This window comes from Dasypus novemcinctus, chromosome 13 (assembly GCF_030445035.2).
Source record: "Dasypus novemcinctus isolate mDasNov1 chromosome 13, mDasNov1.1.hap2, whole genome shotgun sequence".
NCBI lineage: Eukaryota > Metazoa > Chordata > Mammalia > Cingulata > Dasypodidae > Dasypus > Dasypus novemcinctus.
Window position 1 is genome coordinate 89862470 of NC_080685.1, and position 17576 is coordinate 89880045.

At 39.0% G+C, this 17576-nt stretch overlaps 1 protein-coding gene, 1 non-coding gene and 1 pseudogene across 7 annotated transcripts in view; 2 read left to right on the forward strand and 1 right to left on the reverse strand.

Moving 5' to 3' along the window:
* Window positions 1-17576, forward strand: part of MDM4 (MDM4 regulator of p53) — a 55627-nt gene that overhangs the window by 11755 nt on the left and 26296 nt on the right. For all 6 annotated transcript variants that reach the window (XM_071207691.1, XM_023588948.2, XM_023588947.3 and 3 more), the window contains exon 3: window positions 6798-6872. In XM_071207691.1, the coding sequence (XP_071063792.1) occupies window positions 6798-6872 (75 nt within the window). The remainder of the gene's footprint in view (window positions 1-6797; window positions 6873-17576) is intronic.
* Window positions 562-1320, forward strand: LOC105746173 (RING finger and CHY zinc finger domain-containing protein 1 pseudogene; annotated as a pseudogene).
* Window positions 12506-12565, reverse strand: LOC111764279 (U7 small nuclear RNA). Its single transcript, XR_002796932.1, has one exon. It is a non-coding gene; the product is annotated as a U7 small nuclear RNA (small nuclear RNA).

Below are 17576 nucleotides of genomic sequence, written 5' to 3' on the forward strand. Positions count from 1 at the left end.
TCTTTTAGATTACAGATTGTGCAAAGTGGTACATTTTGAAAACTAGCATATATTCGGATAGAGGTGGCTTGCGGAGAATTTAGATGCTTGTTTTCTGTCTCCCGCAAATTTTCTTTAAAAATACGTTTTCTTTAAAAATCAATTTTACCCCTTTTACGAAGCCGGAAAGGACAGGGGGAGGGGGGGGCGGCGTCTGGTTACGGATGCCGACGTGGCGGGAGAGCTTTCCTTCACTCTGGGGACCTGCGATCCTCCTTGCTCCGTACCACGACTCGGGGTTTGGGAGGGTAGCGATGGGGAAAAAGAAGATGCAACCTTAGCATTATTACCTTTAGCGCGGAGGCAAAGACTAACATCTACGACATAGATTGCATTTCCTTTCGTTTCCGGCCTGTAGCCCCGGGAACCAGAAATCGGGCTGCCCCGATTACGTGCTCGGCCGCCATATTTGCCGCGGTGGCTGGCGTAGTGGGAGGGGGTGTGATAGCGTGGCGCTGGCTGTCTGGGCGTGGCCTTCGTCCAGCGGTGGTGGTCCGGGGAGAGCGAAGGGCGGTGGGGGAGATGGCGGCCAGTGCGCGGGAAGATGGCGCCCGCGGCTAGGCTCGGGCGGCGGGGCAGCCCCACGACAGAGGGTGTCTCCTGAAGCAACTTTACTCTGACAAGTTTATTCTTGCCGGTTCTGTCACGATAACAGTGCACATCATCAGCTCAATTGCTTTAAAGTAAAAGAAGTTCAGTGCATAAAAAAAAATTCAGCATGCCCTATAGACTTGTGAAGGATGCAGCACGTTGTTTGGAGAATATTATTGCAATATATGCCATGTATTTGACAAAGGAAGAAGCAGTATCATTGTGAAAACTGAAATTTGTAAGACCGGTCCAAAGGAAGATTTTTTTCCCACTGTTTGAAACATAACTTATGTGTAGCTATAAATCTTCAAGAAAAACACAAGGATATTGAAAATGTCTCTCTGTAGAATTGTATGTCTGGAGCAACACATCCCGTGTTGTTGCTCATGTCTTGCCATGTGGGCATCTTTTATATAGAATGTTAAGAGAAAATGTTGAAAGAAGGCTGCGGATGTCCATTATGTATGTACTCTGCTTTAAATATGACCAGGTACTGGAGACAGCTGGATGATGATGTGGCACAGACTCCTATGCCATCAGAATATCAGAACATGACTGGATATTCTCTGTAATAATTGCAATAGATGTTCCTTGGTCCAGTTCTATATATTAGGCATGAAATGTAAGAGTTTTGAATTCTGCAATACTGCACAAGCTGGAGGAAGTAAAATTTCTCTAGATCATCAATGATTATCCTATACTACTGGAAAACTCAGCAGTTGCTGATAGAGAAAAAGGCTTTCCTTAGTATCTATTGTCATAATGTGTCACAGTCTATGCATTAGAGTTGATGTGTTTTGTACTAGTGTCACAGCATATTACAAATCATATTACAAGAACATAAGGATTCAGGGTCTTTTTCTAGAATCATCTTTATATTGAATGACTGCTTGTATTTTTTTTTTTTTTTTTTTTTTGAGGTGCTGGGGCAGGGGATTGAACCAGGGACCTAGTAAGTGGGAAGCTAGCACTGCACCACTGAGCCACATCAGCTCCCCTGAGTTGGTTTTTTCATTTGTCTGCTTGTTTGTTTGTTTGTCTGTTTTTTTAGGAGGCATGGGGAACCTAACCGGGACCTCCCATGTGGGAAACAAGCGCTTAACCTCTTGAGCCATATCTGCTCCTTGTGCTTGTGTTTTGATGGGAAATCCCTTTAGTATCAGTTGTATGGAGCCAGTGAGATTTGCCACTGCAACTCATACCCATAGAAGAATGGTATTCTCCCATGGAATTTTGCTTTAAGTGACACTATGCATGCACAGTTCAATTTAGTTCTTGATAGATGTATGCTTAATTCTCAGTATTATCTTTCCCTTTTTGAGGGTTGTGTTATAATGGGAATTGGCTCTATCTTCTATTAAAATTTAATTATAAGGAAGTGAGTATAGCTCAATGGTTGAGTGTTTAATTTGCATTTATTAGGGCCCATATTCAATCCCAGGAACCTCCCCCCAACTCCCCTAAAAATCTAATTATATAGGCTTTAGTATTTTCTAAAACAGTCCTTTGAATCCTGAAAGTGAATTTTGATGTAATAGCTAATAAAATTATATTGGAAGTGAAAAAAAAAACAGTTTTAAATACTAAATAAAGCAAATGTAGTCTCTTTTTAAAAAGATTTATTTATTTCTCTCCCCTTCCCCCCCCCAGTTGTCTGCTCTCTGAGTCCATTTGCTGTGTGTTCTTCTGTTACCGCTTCTATCCTTATCAGCGGCACCGGGAATCTATGTTTCTTTTTGTTGCGTCATCTTGCTGTGTCCGCTCTCCGTGTGTGCGGTGCCATTCTTGGGCAGGCTGCACTTTCTTTCGCGCTGGGTGGCTTTCCTTATGGGGCACAGTCTTTGCGCGTGGGGCACCCCTACGCGGGGGACACCCCTGCAAGGCAGGGCATTCCTTGCGCGCGTCAGCATTGCACATGGGCCAGCCCCGCATGGGTCAAGGAGGCCTGGGGTTTGAACCACAGACATCCCATGTGGTAGGCGGACGCCCTATTCGTTGGGCCAAGTCTGCTTCCCAAAGCAAATGTATTCTTATACAAAATTCAAACTTTATAATGTGTTTATCTATAAAGTATTTATCTATAATTAAAGACTTCTCTGACCCATCTCCTTGCTTCCTCCCCCAAAGTCCTCTCCCTAAAGATCATACTGTTATCAGTTTAGTGTGTCTTGTTTCCAGACCTTTTCCTCTAGCACTTCTTTTGTTATGTGTTTTCATAAACATTTCACAATGTATAGTATTATATGCCTTAATATATGGTAATGGTAGAATTTAGATTTCGTGGGGGAAAATGTGGCTTATATAATAAAAGCTTTTGTCAAAATCGGCCATCTCTCTGGACAAAAACAAATGAAGGGAAGCAAATTTGGCTCAACTGATAGAGTGTCCGCCTACCACATGGGGGGTCCAGGGTTCAAACCCAGGGCCTCCTGGTCCCTGTGGTGAGCTGGCCCACGTGCAGTGCTGATGTGCACAGGAGTGCTGTGCCACACAGGGGTGTCCCCCGCGTAGGGGAGTCCCACGCGCAAGGAGTGTACCCCATAAGGAGAGCCACCAAGTGTGAAAAAAGTGCAGTCTGCCCAGGAGTGGGGCTGCACACACGGAGAGCTGATGTAGCAAGATGATGCAACCAAAAAAAAAAAGAGACGCAGTTTCCTGGTGCCACTGACCAGAGGCCAGGCAGCTGCAGAATAACACACCCAGTGAATGGACACAGAGAGCAGAGGGTGGGGGGAGAGGGGAGAGAAATAAATAAAAAATATAATCTTAAAAAAAAAAACCGAAGCCCTCTCAAACGTATAAAACCAACTAGATAATTAAAAATTTAAATGTAAATAATGAAATAATAAAAAGATTTAGAAGAAAATTTAGGAAATATTTGTAAAACGTTAGAACGAAGAAGGCCTTAGACATAACCAAGGAGACTATAAGAGGCAGACAGAGACCAAAAGAAAAATTTTTAAGCAGTTTTATTGAGCTGTATTCATATACTGTACAATCCATCCAAAGTGTACAATCAGTGGCTTTTAGTATAATCACAGTGTTATGCATTCATCATCACACAAAATTTTAGAACAATTTCTTTACTCCAAAAAGAAAAATTCTACACCCTTTAACAGTCATCTCTCTCCTCTGACCTTCCCCAGTCCTACATATAATCACTAATTTAATTCCATTTTTTAATTTTTTTAAGATTTATTTGTTTCTCTCCCGTTCTACCCCCCACCTGGGTTGTCTGTTCTCTGTGTCTATTTGCTGCGTCTTCTCTGTCCGCTTCTGTTCTTGTCAGCGGCACGGGAATCTGTGTTTCTTTTTGTTGTTTCATCTTGTGTCAGCTCTCTGTGTGTGCGGTGCCATTCCTGGGCAGGCTGCACTTTCCTTCGTGCTGGGCAACTCTCCTTACGAGGTGCACTCCTTGCGCATGGGGCTCTCCTACACGGGGGACACTCCTGCGTGGCAGGGCACTCGTTGCGCACATCAGCGCTGCGCATGGGCCAGCTGCACATGGATCAAGGAGGCCCGGGGTTTGAACCGCGGACCTTCCATGTGGTGGCAGAGGCCCTCTCCATTGGGCCAAGTCCACTGCCTTAATTCCATCTTTATAATTGATTTATATTTACATTTTATATAAATGGAATCATACATAGGTAGTACTTTGTGTCTGGTTTCTTTCAGTTGGCATAATGTTTTTTTTTTTTTTTAACATCTTGTGACATTAGCATCCATTTGCTCAGTTTTAAAGAAAAAGTCTTATATGTGCAGTATTACCCATATTCATATTTCACATGAAGGTTCACTATGTTATACAGTCCCAGGTTGCATTTAGCTCTCCTTCTTACCATGTAATAGCACTGCTAGTTACAAGCACTGTGATATGTTTTCACCTTTTCTGTTCATTTCCAAAGATTAACTAACAAATAACCTTTTACCATTTCTGCACAGATTAACCCTCAGCTTTCCGTTCTCTAACCCCATTCTATTTTCTGGTGACCTATGTTCTTGTTATTAACTATGAGTTTATACAATATATTTAATTCACAATAGCGCAGTGATACAGTATTTGTACTTTTGTGTCTGGTGTGCTATGCTTCACAATTTCATTTCTTCTTACAGCTGCGTAATATTCCATTGTGTGCATATACCACAGTTTATCAATTCATTGGTTGATGGATACCTGGGTTGTTTTCATCTTTTGGCAATCGTGAATAATGCTGCTATGAACATCGGTTTGCAGATGTCTGTTCATGTCATTGCTTTCAGTTCTGGGTAGTTGTGTTGCTGGATTACATAATAGATCTATATCTAACTTCCTTAGGAGGCACCAAACAGACTTCCACAGTGCATGTACCATTCTACATTCCCACCAACAGGGAATAAGTGTTCCTAAGAGAGACAAATCTGACCATATAAAATTTAAAAAGCAGAATTGTATGGCTAAAGACTGACTCCAGAATAAAAAGAGATGGTAAACAAAGGACTTCTAAACAAAGAACTATGAGTTAGTAAGGAAAAGAAACAACTTAATTGAAAATGGATGAAAGTCTTCGAACTGCAGTTCATAAAAGAAAAAATGTGACAATAAATTCAGCATACTTTATTGATATAGTACCTTGTCAAGGCATAACAAGAACATTTTGAGTGTTTGGTCTGTTCTGTAGAAATATGTGTTTTTTTGTTTTTTTTGTAAAAATAGAATGATTTAACTATACTCCATGTATCCGACAATTCAAGATTTTTTTTATTGATCTAGTGGGATTACATAGGAACTGAGCATTTTCTGCCACAAGAAAAAGTTGGCTAGTATTGAAAAATTTAATCATATAATACCTCTTTGAAAATGGATATTTAGGAAAACAGATGAGAACAATTCTGTGTTGAAACATGAAAAATAAGACATAGCACATTAATAGTTATTTTTATGAATCCAATTTTCCAGAGATGGAAATTTCTGTACTTAAATTTCGAAAAAAGAAAAGGAAAATATTTTCTCATAATTGTTAAAAGTATATATCTTGGGAAGCGGACTTGGCCGAATGGATAGGGCATTTGACCCGTGTGGAGCTGGCCCATATGCTGTGCTAATGTGCGCAAGGAGTGCTCTGCCACACAGGGGTGTCCCCCGTGTAGGGGAGCCCCACGTGCAAGGAGTGCGCCCCGTAAGGAGAGCTGCCCAGCACAAAAGAAAGTGCAGTCTGCCCAAGAATGGCACTGCACACATGGAGAACTGACACAGCAAGATGATGAAACAAAAAGAAACACAGATTCCTGGTGCTGCTAATAAGAATAGAAGCGGTCACAAAAGAACACACACAGCGAATGGACACAGAGAGCAGACAGCTGGGTGGGGGGAGAGAAATAACTGAAAAAAAAATCATAAGTAGAAAGGAGCTAATGGTCTTACCTTTAAAAAAAAAGAGTATATATCTTGTAATGTCACTGGTTGTTTTTGTGGGGGATGAGGAAGATGATTAATAAACTGTACTTAACAATAATTGTTCAACAATGATAACTAACAATAACCAAATTATTTACACAATGCTTAGACTATGTGCTAGGCCTTTTTCTAAGCAATTTAGGTGTATAATCTCATTCATTCCTGTGAGGAAGAAATTGAGGTAAATAAGTTATTTGCCCAGTGTCGCACAGCTAAGTGTTGAGGCCAGGATTTAATCCCAGGCAGTCTGGCTCTAAAATCTGTTCTTCCACAACTCCGTGTTATATGAAATTTATGCTGAAACATCGTAGTAGATGGAATACAGAAAAAGTGTTATCTTTTGAAAATGTTATTTTTCAGGAAGGCAACAAAAAGTCTGATTATCTGTAAAGTTACTTTATGCATTGGATGATTGTACATTATTAGATAAGTGTATACCAGGATTTGTGAGAAAAATATTTAGGGAGCAGATGTGGCTCGAGTGGTTGAGTGCTTGCTTCCCATGTGGGAAGTCCCAGGTTAGGTTCCTGGTGCCTCCTAAAAAAAACTAGAACAAACAGCAAGCAAAATAAACAAAAAAAAAAACAACTCAGGGGAGCTCATGTGGCTCAGTGGCTTCCCACATTTGAGATCCCAGGTTCCATCCCTGACCCCCGGAAGTTTCTCTTGTGTTAATAGTTTGCAGAAGTCAATATAACATGTAAATAGCAGATTTATTTTATGTATACAACAGGTACGACCAAAACTGCCACTTTTGAAGATTTTGCAGGAAGCAGGTGCACAAGGTGAAACGTTCACTGTTAAAGAGGTAAGCCATCAAAGAAAATTCTCAGAGGCGAATCAGTTCAGCTAAATGGCTTTTTTTTTTTTTTAACTTTATTTCAATTTCAAAAAATTAAATGAAAGGCAGCTTAATAAATTATGGAAGTAGTACTTTAAAATATACCAAGAATCCTCTGTTCAGACTTTTTTTTATGTACTCCAGCTTTTATATTCATACCAAAGACAGGAAATTATATTCCTGACGTACTGGAGGAGTAACACTATTTTCAAGACCATTGAGTTTAGTCGAACTTCATATTTTCTCTAAAGTTCCTTTTAAAATATGTTGACAGCTAAACATAAGATTAACCATGAATTCATTTGATCTCAGAGTTAAAATGCAAAACATGTTCAAGATTTAAAAATGACACTATGATATATAGGCTATGCTGCCAGCCAGGAAATAAATTTATTAGTTTTTCATTATAAATGTGTCCAGTATTCTTCTGAGTACTATGAGTTATTTTAAACACTTTTTCATTTAAATAACTTATATAGCTTCTAATTTTTTTTTTTTTTAACAAAAATTAAATTCTTGAAGTGACAAAGACTTGTTATCAAAACATCAATCTGTGAAACTACTTGTATGTAGTAGGGTGAAAATCTACCCTTTCCAAACAGAAGAAGTTTAACAATTCAGTTTTATTGATACATACTAATAAAGCATACAGTTCATCCAAATTGTCCAATCATTGGTATTTGGTATTATCACATAGTTGTGCATGTATCACTTCAGACATTATTAGAGCATTTTCATTATTTCAATAATAATAGTAAACAAAAAACAAACAAGAAAATTCTTTACCTCACAATCTCTCTCTCTTTCCCCTCCTGTACATAGCTGCTATTTGGCTATTATTATTATTTTTAATGTAACGGGCTGAATCTGAGACCCTGTATATGGGAAGCTGGTGCTCAGCCACTGAATCACATCAACTTACCTGAGTTGGTGTTTTCATTTGTTTTGTTTGTTTATTTTATTTTATTTTTTTCAGGAGGCATTGGGAACTGAGCCCAGGACTTCCTGTGTGGGAGGTGGGAGCTCAACTGCTTGAGCCACATCTGTTCCCTCCAGCTATTCTTGCACAATTATTTATTCTTGTTTTATTGAGATATATTCACATGCCATATATTCCATCCAAAATATACAATCAGTGGCTTTTAGTTTAATCACAGAGTTTTGTATGTATTACCACAGTCAGTTTTAAAACATTTTCATTACTCCAAAACAAAAAATTCTATACCCCTTAGTTGGTACCTCTCAATCCCTCTATCCTTCCCCAGCCCTACAAAACCACTAATCAAATTCTGTTTCAATAATTTTATATATATATTTACATTTTATATAAATGGAATCATACATGATACAGTATGTTGTGTCTGGTTTCTTTCACTTAGCATAATAGTTTGTTTTCTTTTAATTCTTTTAATTCTTTTTTTTAAGTCTCATGTCTTTATTTTATTTATCCCCCCCCCCACCCCCACCCTGTTGTCTGCTGTTTGTGTCCATTTGTTGTGTGTTCTTTCTGTGTCTGCTTGTGTTCTCATTAGGCTGCTCTGGGAACCAATCCTGGGACCTTCGGGAATGGGAGAGAGGCAGTCATTCTCTTGTGCCACCTCAGCTCCCTGATCTGCTACGTCTTCTGTCTCTCCTGTGTCTCTTGTTGCGTCATCCTGCTGCACCAGCTCTCCACGTTGGCTGGCACTCCTGCACTGGGCCTTACTCCTGCATGGGCCAGCTCGCCACGCAGGCCAGCTTGCCCTCCTCAGGAGGCCCTGGGCATTGAACCCTGGATCTCCTATATGGTAGATGGGAGCCCAACTCTTGAGCCACATTCTTTTCCCTGTAATTCTTTTTTAATTAGAGAAGCTGTAGGTTTACAGAAAATTTATGTGGAAAAAAAAAAACATTACCATAGAACCCCTGTAGCTGACACTGCATTAGTGTGGTATCTTTGTTACACTTGTTGAAAGAATATTAAAATACTGCTGTTAACTATAGTCTGTAGTTTACATTAGGTGTATTTTGTCCCATTTACCCACCTTACTAGTAACACCTTGTAATAATGTCATGCATTCGTTATATTTCATGAAAGAAAATTCTTATATTTGTATTTTTTTTAAGGCATCTTATTTATTTACTTATTTTAAAAGATTTTTTTATTTATTTATTTCTATCTTCTCCCCTCCCACCTCAGTTGTCTGTTCTCTATTTGCTGTGTGTTCTTCTTTATCCACATCTGTTGTCAGTGGCACGGGAATCTGTGTTTCTTTTTGTTGCGTCATCTTGTTGTGTCAGCTCTCTGTGTGTGTGGTGCCTTTCCTGGGCAGTCTGAACTTTCTTTCGTGCTGGGCGGCTCTCCTTATGGGGCGCACTGCTTGCGTGTGGAGCTCCCTTACGCGGGGACACCCCTGTGTGGCAGGGCACTCCTTGTGCACATCAGCACTGTGCGTGGGCCAGCTGCACATGGGTCAAGGAGGCCCGGGGTTTGAACCTCGGACCTCCCATGTGGTAGCCAGACGCCCTAACCACTGGACCAAGTCCGCTTCCCTCATGTGCTTTTTTTTTTAGCCATTTGTATTTCCTCTTTGGAAAAATGTCTATTCAAGTGTTTTGCCTAATTTTTAATTTTTTTAATTTTTTTATTGTTGAGTTGTAGGATTTCTTTATGTAGCTGGATAGTAAATGCTTGTCAGATATGTGGTTTCCAAATATTTTCTCACATTGAGTAGGTTGCCTTTTTACTTTTCTTGACGAAGTCCTTTGAAGCATAAAACTTTTAATTTTGAGGAAGTTCCACTTATATTTTTTTTCTTTAGTTGCTTGAGCTATGGGTGTAAAGAAGTATAAGAAACCATTGCCTACACAAAATCTTGAAGATGGTTCCTTACATTTTCTTCTAGGAGTTTTATGGCCCTGGGTCTTATATTTAGGCTTTTGATCCATTTTAAGTTAATTTTTGTATTAGCTGTAAGATAGAGGCCCTCTTTCATTCTTTTGCATATGGATATCCAGTTCTCCCCGCACTATTTGTTGATGAGAATATTCTGTCCCAGTTGAGTGGACTTGATGGCCGTAGATGTGAGGGTCTACTTCTGAACTCTCAATTCGATTCCATTGGTCAGTATATCTATCTTTATGCTAGTACTGTTTTGACCACTGTAGCTTTGTAATATGCTTTAAAGTCAGATGTGTAAGTCCTCCAACTTTATTCTTCTTTTTCAAGATGTTTGTCATTATTCAAATACATCTTCCTGGGAAGCAGTTGTGGCTCAACTGATAGAGCGTCTGCCTACCATATGGAGGGTCCAGGGTTTTATACCCTGGGCTTCTGACCTGTGTGGTAAGCTGGCCCATGCGCAGTGCTGCCACCCAAGGAATGCTGTGCCATGTGGGGGGGTCCCCTGCAAAGGGGTGCCCCACATGCAAGGAGTGCGCCCCACAAAGAGAGCCGCCCCATGTGAAAAAAAGCGCAGCCCACCCAGGAGTGGCGCTGCAAACACGGAGAGCCAACCCAGCAAGATGACGTAATAAAAAGTGACACAGTTTCCCAGTGCTGCATGACAAGAATGGAAGCGGATGCAGAAGAACACACAGCGAATGGACACAGAGAGCAGACAGTGGGGGGGATGGGGAGAGAAATAAATAAAATCTTAAAAAAATATATACATCTTCTCTCCCAAATAAATTTGATAATTGGCTTTTCCATTTCTATGAAGTAGGGTGTTGGAATTTTGATTGGGATTGCATTAAATCTATAAATTGCTTTGGTTAGAATTGATATCTCAACAATATTCATTCTTTCAAACCAAACAATGAACATGGAATATCCTTCCATTTACTTAGGGCTTCCTTGATTTTTTTTAGCAATGCTTTGTAGTTTTCTCTGTACAAATCCTTCACATCCTTGGTTAAATTTATTCCTAGATATTTGATTGTTTTAGTTGCTATTGTAAATGGAATTTTTATCTTGATTTCCTCCTCAGATTGTTTATTACTAGTATGTAGAAATACTACTGATTTTTGCATCTTGTGTCCTGCCACTTTGCAGAACTTGTTTATTAGCTCTACTACGTTGTTGTAGATTTTTCAAGACCTTCTATATATAAGATCATGTTATCTGCAAATAGTGAAAGTTTGTATTGTCGTCCTTTCCAATTTGGATGCCTTGTATTTATTTTTCTTGCCTAACAGCTCTAGCTAGAATTTCTAACACAGTGTTGAATACAGTAGTGACAGTGGGCATCCTTGTCTTGTTTCAGGTCTTAGAGGGAAAGCTTTCAGTGTTTCACTTTTGAGTATGATATTAACTGTGGGTTTTTCATATATACCCTTTATCATGTTGAGGAAAGTTCTTTCTGTTCTCACTTTTTCAAGTGTTTTTATCACAAAGTAGTGCTAGATTTTGTTAAATGCCTTTTCTGTGTCAATCACAACAATCACATGGTTTTTCCCCTTTGATTAGTTAATGTGGTGTATTACATTAATTGCTTTTCTTGTGGTCAACCACCATTGCATGCCTGTGATAAAAACCCATTTGATCATGGTGTATAATTCATTTAATTTGCTGTTGGATTTGATTTGCAAGTATTTCATTGAGGATTGCATCTCTATTCATTAGAAAAATTCACCTGTAATTTTCTTATAGTATCTTTATCTGGCTTTGGTATTAGGGTGATGTTTGCCTCATAGAATGAGTTTGTTAGTGTTCCCTCCTCTTCAGTGTTTTGGAAGAGTTTGAGCAGGATTGATATTCTTCTTGGAATGATTGCCTGTGAAGCCATCTGATCTGGTTGGGAGGTTTTCAATGACTGATTGCATTTATTTATGTGTAATGGATCTGTTGATGTTCTATTTCTTCTAGAGTATTTCTTCTAGAGTCAGGGTAGGTTGTTCATGTGTTTCTAGTGGGAATTTGTCCATTTCATCTAGATTATCTGATTTGTTGTCATACGCTTGATTATATTCTTACCATCCTTTTTGTTTCTTTCGGGCAAGTAGTAATGTCCCTGCTCTTATTTCTGGTTTTATTTATTTGTATCTTCTCTTTTTTTCATTCTCAGTCTAGGTAAGTGTTTATCAGTTTTACTTATTTTCTTGAAAAACCAACTTGGTTTTGTTAATTCTCTGTATTTTTAAAATTCTCCATTTAATTTATTTCTGCTCTGATCTTTGTTGTTTCTTTCCTTCTGCTTACTTTGGGATTAGTTTGCTGTTCCTTTTTTATTTATGCAGTTAGCTCTTTGGTTTTAGCTTTTTCTTTTTTTTGTGTCGGCATGTAGGGCTATAAACTTCCCTCTCAACACTGCTTTTTCTTCATCCCATAAATTTTGATATGTTGTATTCTCATTTTCACTCATCTTGAGATATTTGCCAATTTTCTTTGCAGTTTCTTCTTTGACCCTTGATTGTTCAGGAGTATGTGGTTTAACTTCCATATATTTATAAATTTTCCAGGTTTCCACCTGTTATTGATTTCCCACTTCATACCGCTATGGTCAGAGAAAGTGCTTTGTATAATTTCAATGGTTTTAAACTTACTGAGACTTGTTTTGTGACCCAACATGTGGTCTATCCTGGAGGAGAATCCATGAGCACTTGAGAAGAATGTACATCCTGCTGGTTTTTGCTAAAGCCAGAAAACCTACTAAACAGATTCTAAAAGAGCTGTCACACTATATATTCTGCTGTTTTGGGGTGCAATATTCTATATTATATCTGTTAGAGCTAGTTCATCATCATATTATTCAAGTTCCTTTTTTCTCCTTTGTCTAGGTGTTCTGTTTATTGAGGAGAGTTGTATATTATCACAGAGATGTCTGTTTCTCCCTTCAGTTTTGTCAGTGTTTGCCTTGTATATTTTGGGGCAACCTGGTATATTTTGGGGCAACCTGGTATATTTTGGGGCAACCTGGTATATTTTGGGGCAACCTGGTATATTTTGGGGCAACCTGGTTAGGTGCATAAATATTTATGATTGTTACTTCTTCTTGATGGATTGTCCCTTTTATTAATATATAGTGTTCTTTGTCTCTCTTTAATCTTTTTTTTGTTTTTTTCCCCCCCTTTTTTTTTTCCCTTTTTGGTTTTTTTTTTTTGTATTTTTTTCTTTTTTATTATTTTGCCTTATTCTTTGTCTCTGATAACGGCTTCGCATTTAAAGTCTGTTTTGTCTAATATTAGTATAGCTGTCCCAGCTCTTTTTTGTTCATAGCTTGCATGGAATATCTGTTTCCAGCCTTTCACTTTCAACCTGTTTGTTTCTTTGAGTCTTTTGAGTAGACAGCATATTGTGTTTTTATCCATTCTGCGAATTTGTGTCTTTTGATTGGGGAGTTAATTCATTAACATTCAGTGTTATTACTATAAAGACAGTACTTCTACTATTTTATCCTTTTGTTTTTATATGTCATATCTTATTTTTGTCTCTCTTTTACCCTTTTAGTTGCCCTTACTGTTAATATTCATTTCTATACTCTTCTGTGTTTTCCTTTCAGCCTGCAGAACTCTCTTTAGCATTTCTTATAGAAATGTTGATGAATTCTCTGTTTTTGTTTATCTGAATATTTTACATTCTTCCTCATTTTTGAAGGACAGTTTTTCCAGATAAAGAATTCTTGACTGGCAGTTTTACTCTTTCATTATCTTAAATATATTCTATCTCTGCCTTCTTGCCTCCATGGTATCTGTTGAGAAATTGGCACTTAGTCTTATTGTGATTCTCTTGTATGTGAAGAATTTTGGTCTTTCAGGATTCTTTCTTTATCTTTGGCATTCGACATTCTGATTAGTATGTGTCTCTGAATAGATTTATTAGCATTTATTTTGTTTGGAGTGTGCTGTACTTTTTGGCCATATGTATATTTATGTCTTTCATAAGAGTTGGGAAATTTTTGACCATTATTTCCTCAAATATTCTTTCTGCCACCTTTCCCTTATCTTCTTCTGGTACACTCATGATGCAATGTTTGTGTGCCTCGTGCTGTCATTCAAATTCCTGAGACCCTGCTCAATTTTTTCCATTCTTTTCTCTATCTGTTCTTTTGTCTATAAGATTTGAATTGTCCTGTCTTCTAGTTTGCTGATGCTTTTTTCTACCACTTGAAATCTGCTGTTGTATGCCTCTAGTGTATTATTTTTTGTAGATTTATTTTTTATTTTATTTATTCCCCCCCCCCCCCCCATTGTTTTACACTCACTTTCTGCTCTCTGTTCGTCATCTTATTTTTTAGAAGGAGCTAGTAACTGAACCCAGGACCTCTCATGGTGGGGGGGAGGCACCCAATCACTTGAGCCACATCTCCCTGCTTCTTGTGTCTCTCATTGTGTTTCCTCTCTGTGTCTCTTCATCTTATATCAGATCGCAGTCTTGCTTGTTTTCTTTATGAGGCACTGGTAACCAAACATAGGACCTTCCATGTGGTAGCTGGGTGCCCAACAGCTTGAGTCACATCTGCTTTCCTCTAGTGTATTTTTTTTTCCCTTTTTTTAAAGATTTATTTATTCCGGCTCCCCCCCTCCCCCCGCTGTCTGCGCTCTCTGTCCATTCGCTGTGTGTTCTTCTGTGTCTGCTTGTATGCTCATCAGGCGGCACTGGGGATCTGTGTCTCTTTTTGTTGCATCATCTTGCTGCGTCAGCTTTTCATGTGTGTGGCACCACTCCTGGGCGGGCTGCAGTTTTGCGCGGGGCAGCTCTCCTTGTGCAAGGTGACTCTCCTTGCGCAGGGTCCACTACTTGTGCAGGGAGCACCCATACGTGGGGGCAACCCTGCGTGGGCTGGCACTCCTTGTGTGCAGTAGCACTGCGCATTGGCCAGCTTACCGCATGAGCCAGGAGGCCCTGGGTATCGAACCTTTGGACCTCCTATATGGTAGGTGGACGCTCTATCTGTTGAGCCATTTCTGCTTCCCATTCTCTATGTATTCTTTATCTCTTCTTTTGTTTCTTTTATTTCCATAAATTCTGTTATGTTTCTTGTTATGCTTTCAAATTCTTCTTTATGTTCATCCAGTGTGTTTTATCTCTAGCCATATTTTCCTTCATCTACTTGAATCTATTCAGGAGATTTGTTTGAACATCATTGATGAGCTTTTCCAAATCCTGTGTCTTATAGTTTTAATTTGTTCCTTGGGCTGTGCGTATCTTCCTGTTTCTTATTATGGCTTGTGATTTTTACTGAGATCTAGGCATTGATTAATCTTAAGTTTACTTTGAAGGTCAGTTTCTCTCTCTTGCCTGAAGCTTTATCGTTACTGGTTTTGTATTAAGGCTTTTTGACATTTTAATTATTCTAGATCTTTAGAATCCAGTTAGAGTTTAACGATAAGATTTTACCAGCTTTTCTTCTGAATCTTGACGAGGATATATGGTATAACTTTTAGGATTTCACTATCTGCAATTGCTTCATCCCCTGGAGAAAGCTTCCTTTCCTCTGCTCTTTCTCCTGTTTATTCTGCATTGGTAAATTTTCTTTTCTTTTTTTCCTTTTACACTCCTTTTGTTGCCTCTAGCTGCTTTTGCCTGGAGAGCAATATTTTGGATCACCCCGTAGAGAACTTCAAGTCATTATTTCCCAACCCAAACAGTGCCAGGGACCCATGAAGGGGTGTAGACCAGCTTCAAACATTCCTGGGGAGAGGGTCAGGAAAGACACCAGAAGCCTTTTTTTTTTTTAATATATTTTAAATTTATTTTTAAAAGATACATAGCTCACACAAAATGTGACATTAAAAAATATAAGAGATTCCCATATGCCCCACTCCCTACACACCCACCTTTTCCCACATCAATAACTTCTTTCATTAGTGTGGTACAATCATTGCATTTCATGAATACATTTTGGAGCACTGCTTTACAGCATGGATCATAGTTTACTTTGTAGTTTACTCTCTTTCCCAGTCCATTCAGTGGGTTATGGCAGATATATAATGTTCTGTATCCCTGCAGCCTTTTTGACAACTTCCTGAAGCTATGCTTTCTTGGCCTATCCAGCGGGTGCACTCTAAAAGATACTGTGTCTTTAAACCTCTGCTGCCTCAGGCTCTCTCAGGGCTGAGGTTGAAACAGTAGTCACAGCCATCCCTATCCAGGGTGGGCTGAATCAGCAGCTCAGAGCTGGAGCCCACTGATCTGAATTCGCTGATCCAAAACCATGATCAGTGTTTGGCTGTGCCCACCTCACCCCATTCTTAGGGGAGAGGGCTTCCATGTCTCTGTCCACCGCAGCCAGCCAGGAACTGGACCCTGAGGCAGTCCACTTTGAGAGTGGGGGATGGGTGCCTACAGCCACCGCAGAGCAATCTACTCATATTTTTTTACTGCGGTTTCTCAGCCTTTTACTTCTTTTCTTCCTTGGATGTTGTGCAGTGCTCCTCTGGCCTATAGAGACCCAGACCCAGAACAGTTGTTTCAGACAGTTGCTGCCTGGCCACTAACTATTCTTGGAGGAGGAGTGAGTCCTTGAGTTCCTTACTCCTCCATCTTTCCTGAAGTTTTTCCTGCCCCTGCACTATTACTACTCTTACACAAATCTGGAGGTATTTCATATCTTCTAGAATATCCATATTTCTTTTGGGTTTGTGTTATTTGTTTCTTTAGAAGAAGTCTAGGGAAATCTCTTCTGGGAATTTGCCAATATAGGAAGATCTTCCTCTGGCTTTTACTTTTACATAACTTTTGAGTAGGAGAGATCTTTTGTTTATTGCTCATAATTTTTATGACTTCGAATGTTGCATGAGAAATCTCAGTTCATTCTGATAGTTTTAGCTATTAGGTGACTTCTTCTACTTGATTGCATATAGACTTTTCTTTTTCTTTGAGTAAGTTCAATTCTCTTTTGTCATTTTAAATTAAGTACATCATTTTGGACCAGCTGTCTAAAACTCTGATGAGGAAGACTTTTCAAAACTGTTACCAAAGTGTGGATTTGGGGAGCACATGTGGCTCAAGTGGTTGAGTGTCTGCTTCCCACATGAGAGGTCCCAGGTTTGGTCCCTGATACCTCCTAAAAGCGAAAAACAGACAACAAGCAAACAAATGAAAAACCAACTTGGATCAGTGGTTGAGCACTGGCTTCCCACATATGAGGTCCCAGGTTCAATCACCAGTCCTGGTACCTCAAAAAAATAAAATAAAAAAAGTGTGGATTTTTATATCAGTAAAGTTATAATGAATTATGCTGTCTCCTTCAACAGCATGACAGTTTGCCTAGGTTAAGAAGAAATTCAGTGCATGTTATTGAGGGAACACTGGGAGAAAGAAAAAGCCAGTTTATGGAATAAGTTCTCTACTGTGAACTTTGATCCTTCCTAGGACATAAAGGAGAATTTCCTAGTTTTCTTCTTAAATATTCGTTCTCATTGTGTATGGAGGTAGTATGTTATAAAGAAAATAGCAGTATTATATACAGTTGTAGAGTAGAGTTTTAGAAGATTCTATTTTTTGTATTTAGATTTTTTTTTCCTGAAAGTTGGACAGGCATAATTATAGAACTTCTTCCTATTTCCACCAGTAGGTGCTCTTCCCCATTTTATTTTCTCTGGTTTATTGAATAATTGATTAGCTATGGGACATTAGCCAGTCTGTTAATACTGGCATGGGTTGTCTGAAGGGGAAAAACCGAGGAGCATTGCTGCTTTAATATAATGGGGACATTAATGTTGGAAAAACCTTCTGTGCAAATATTTAAT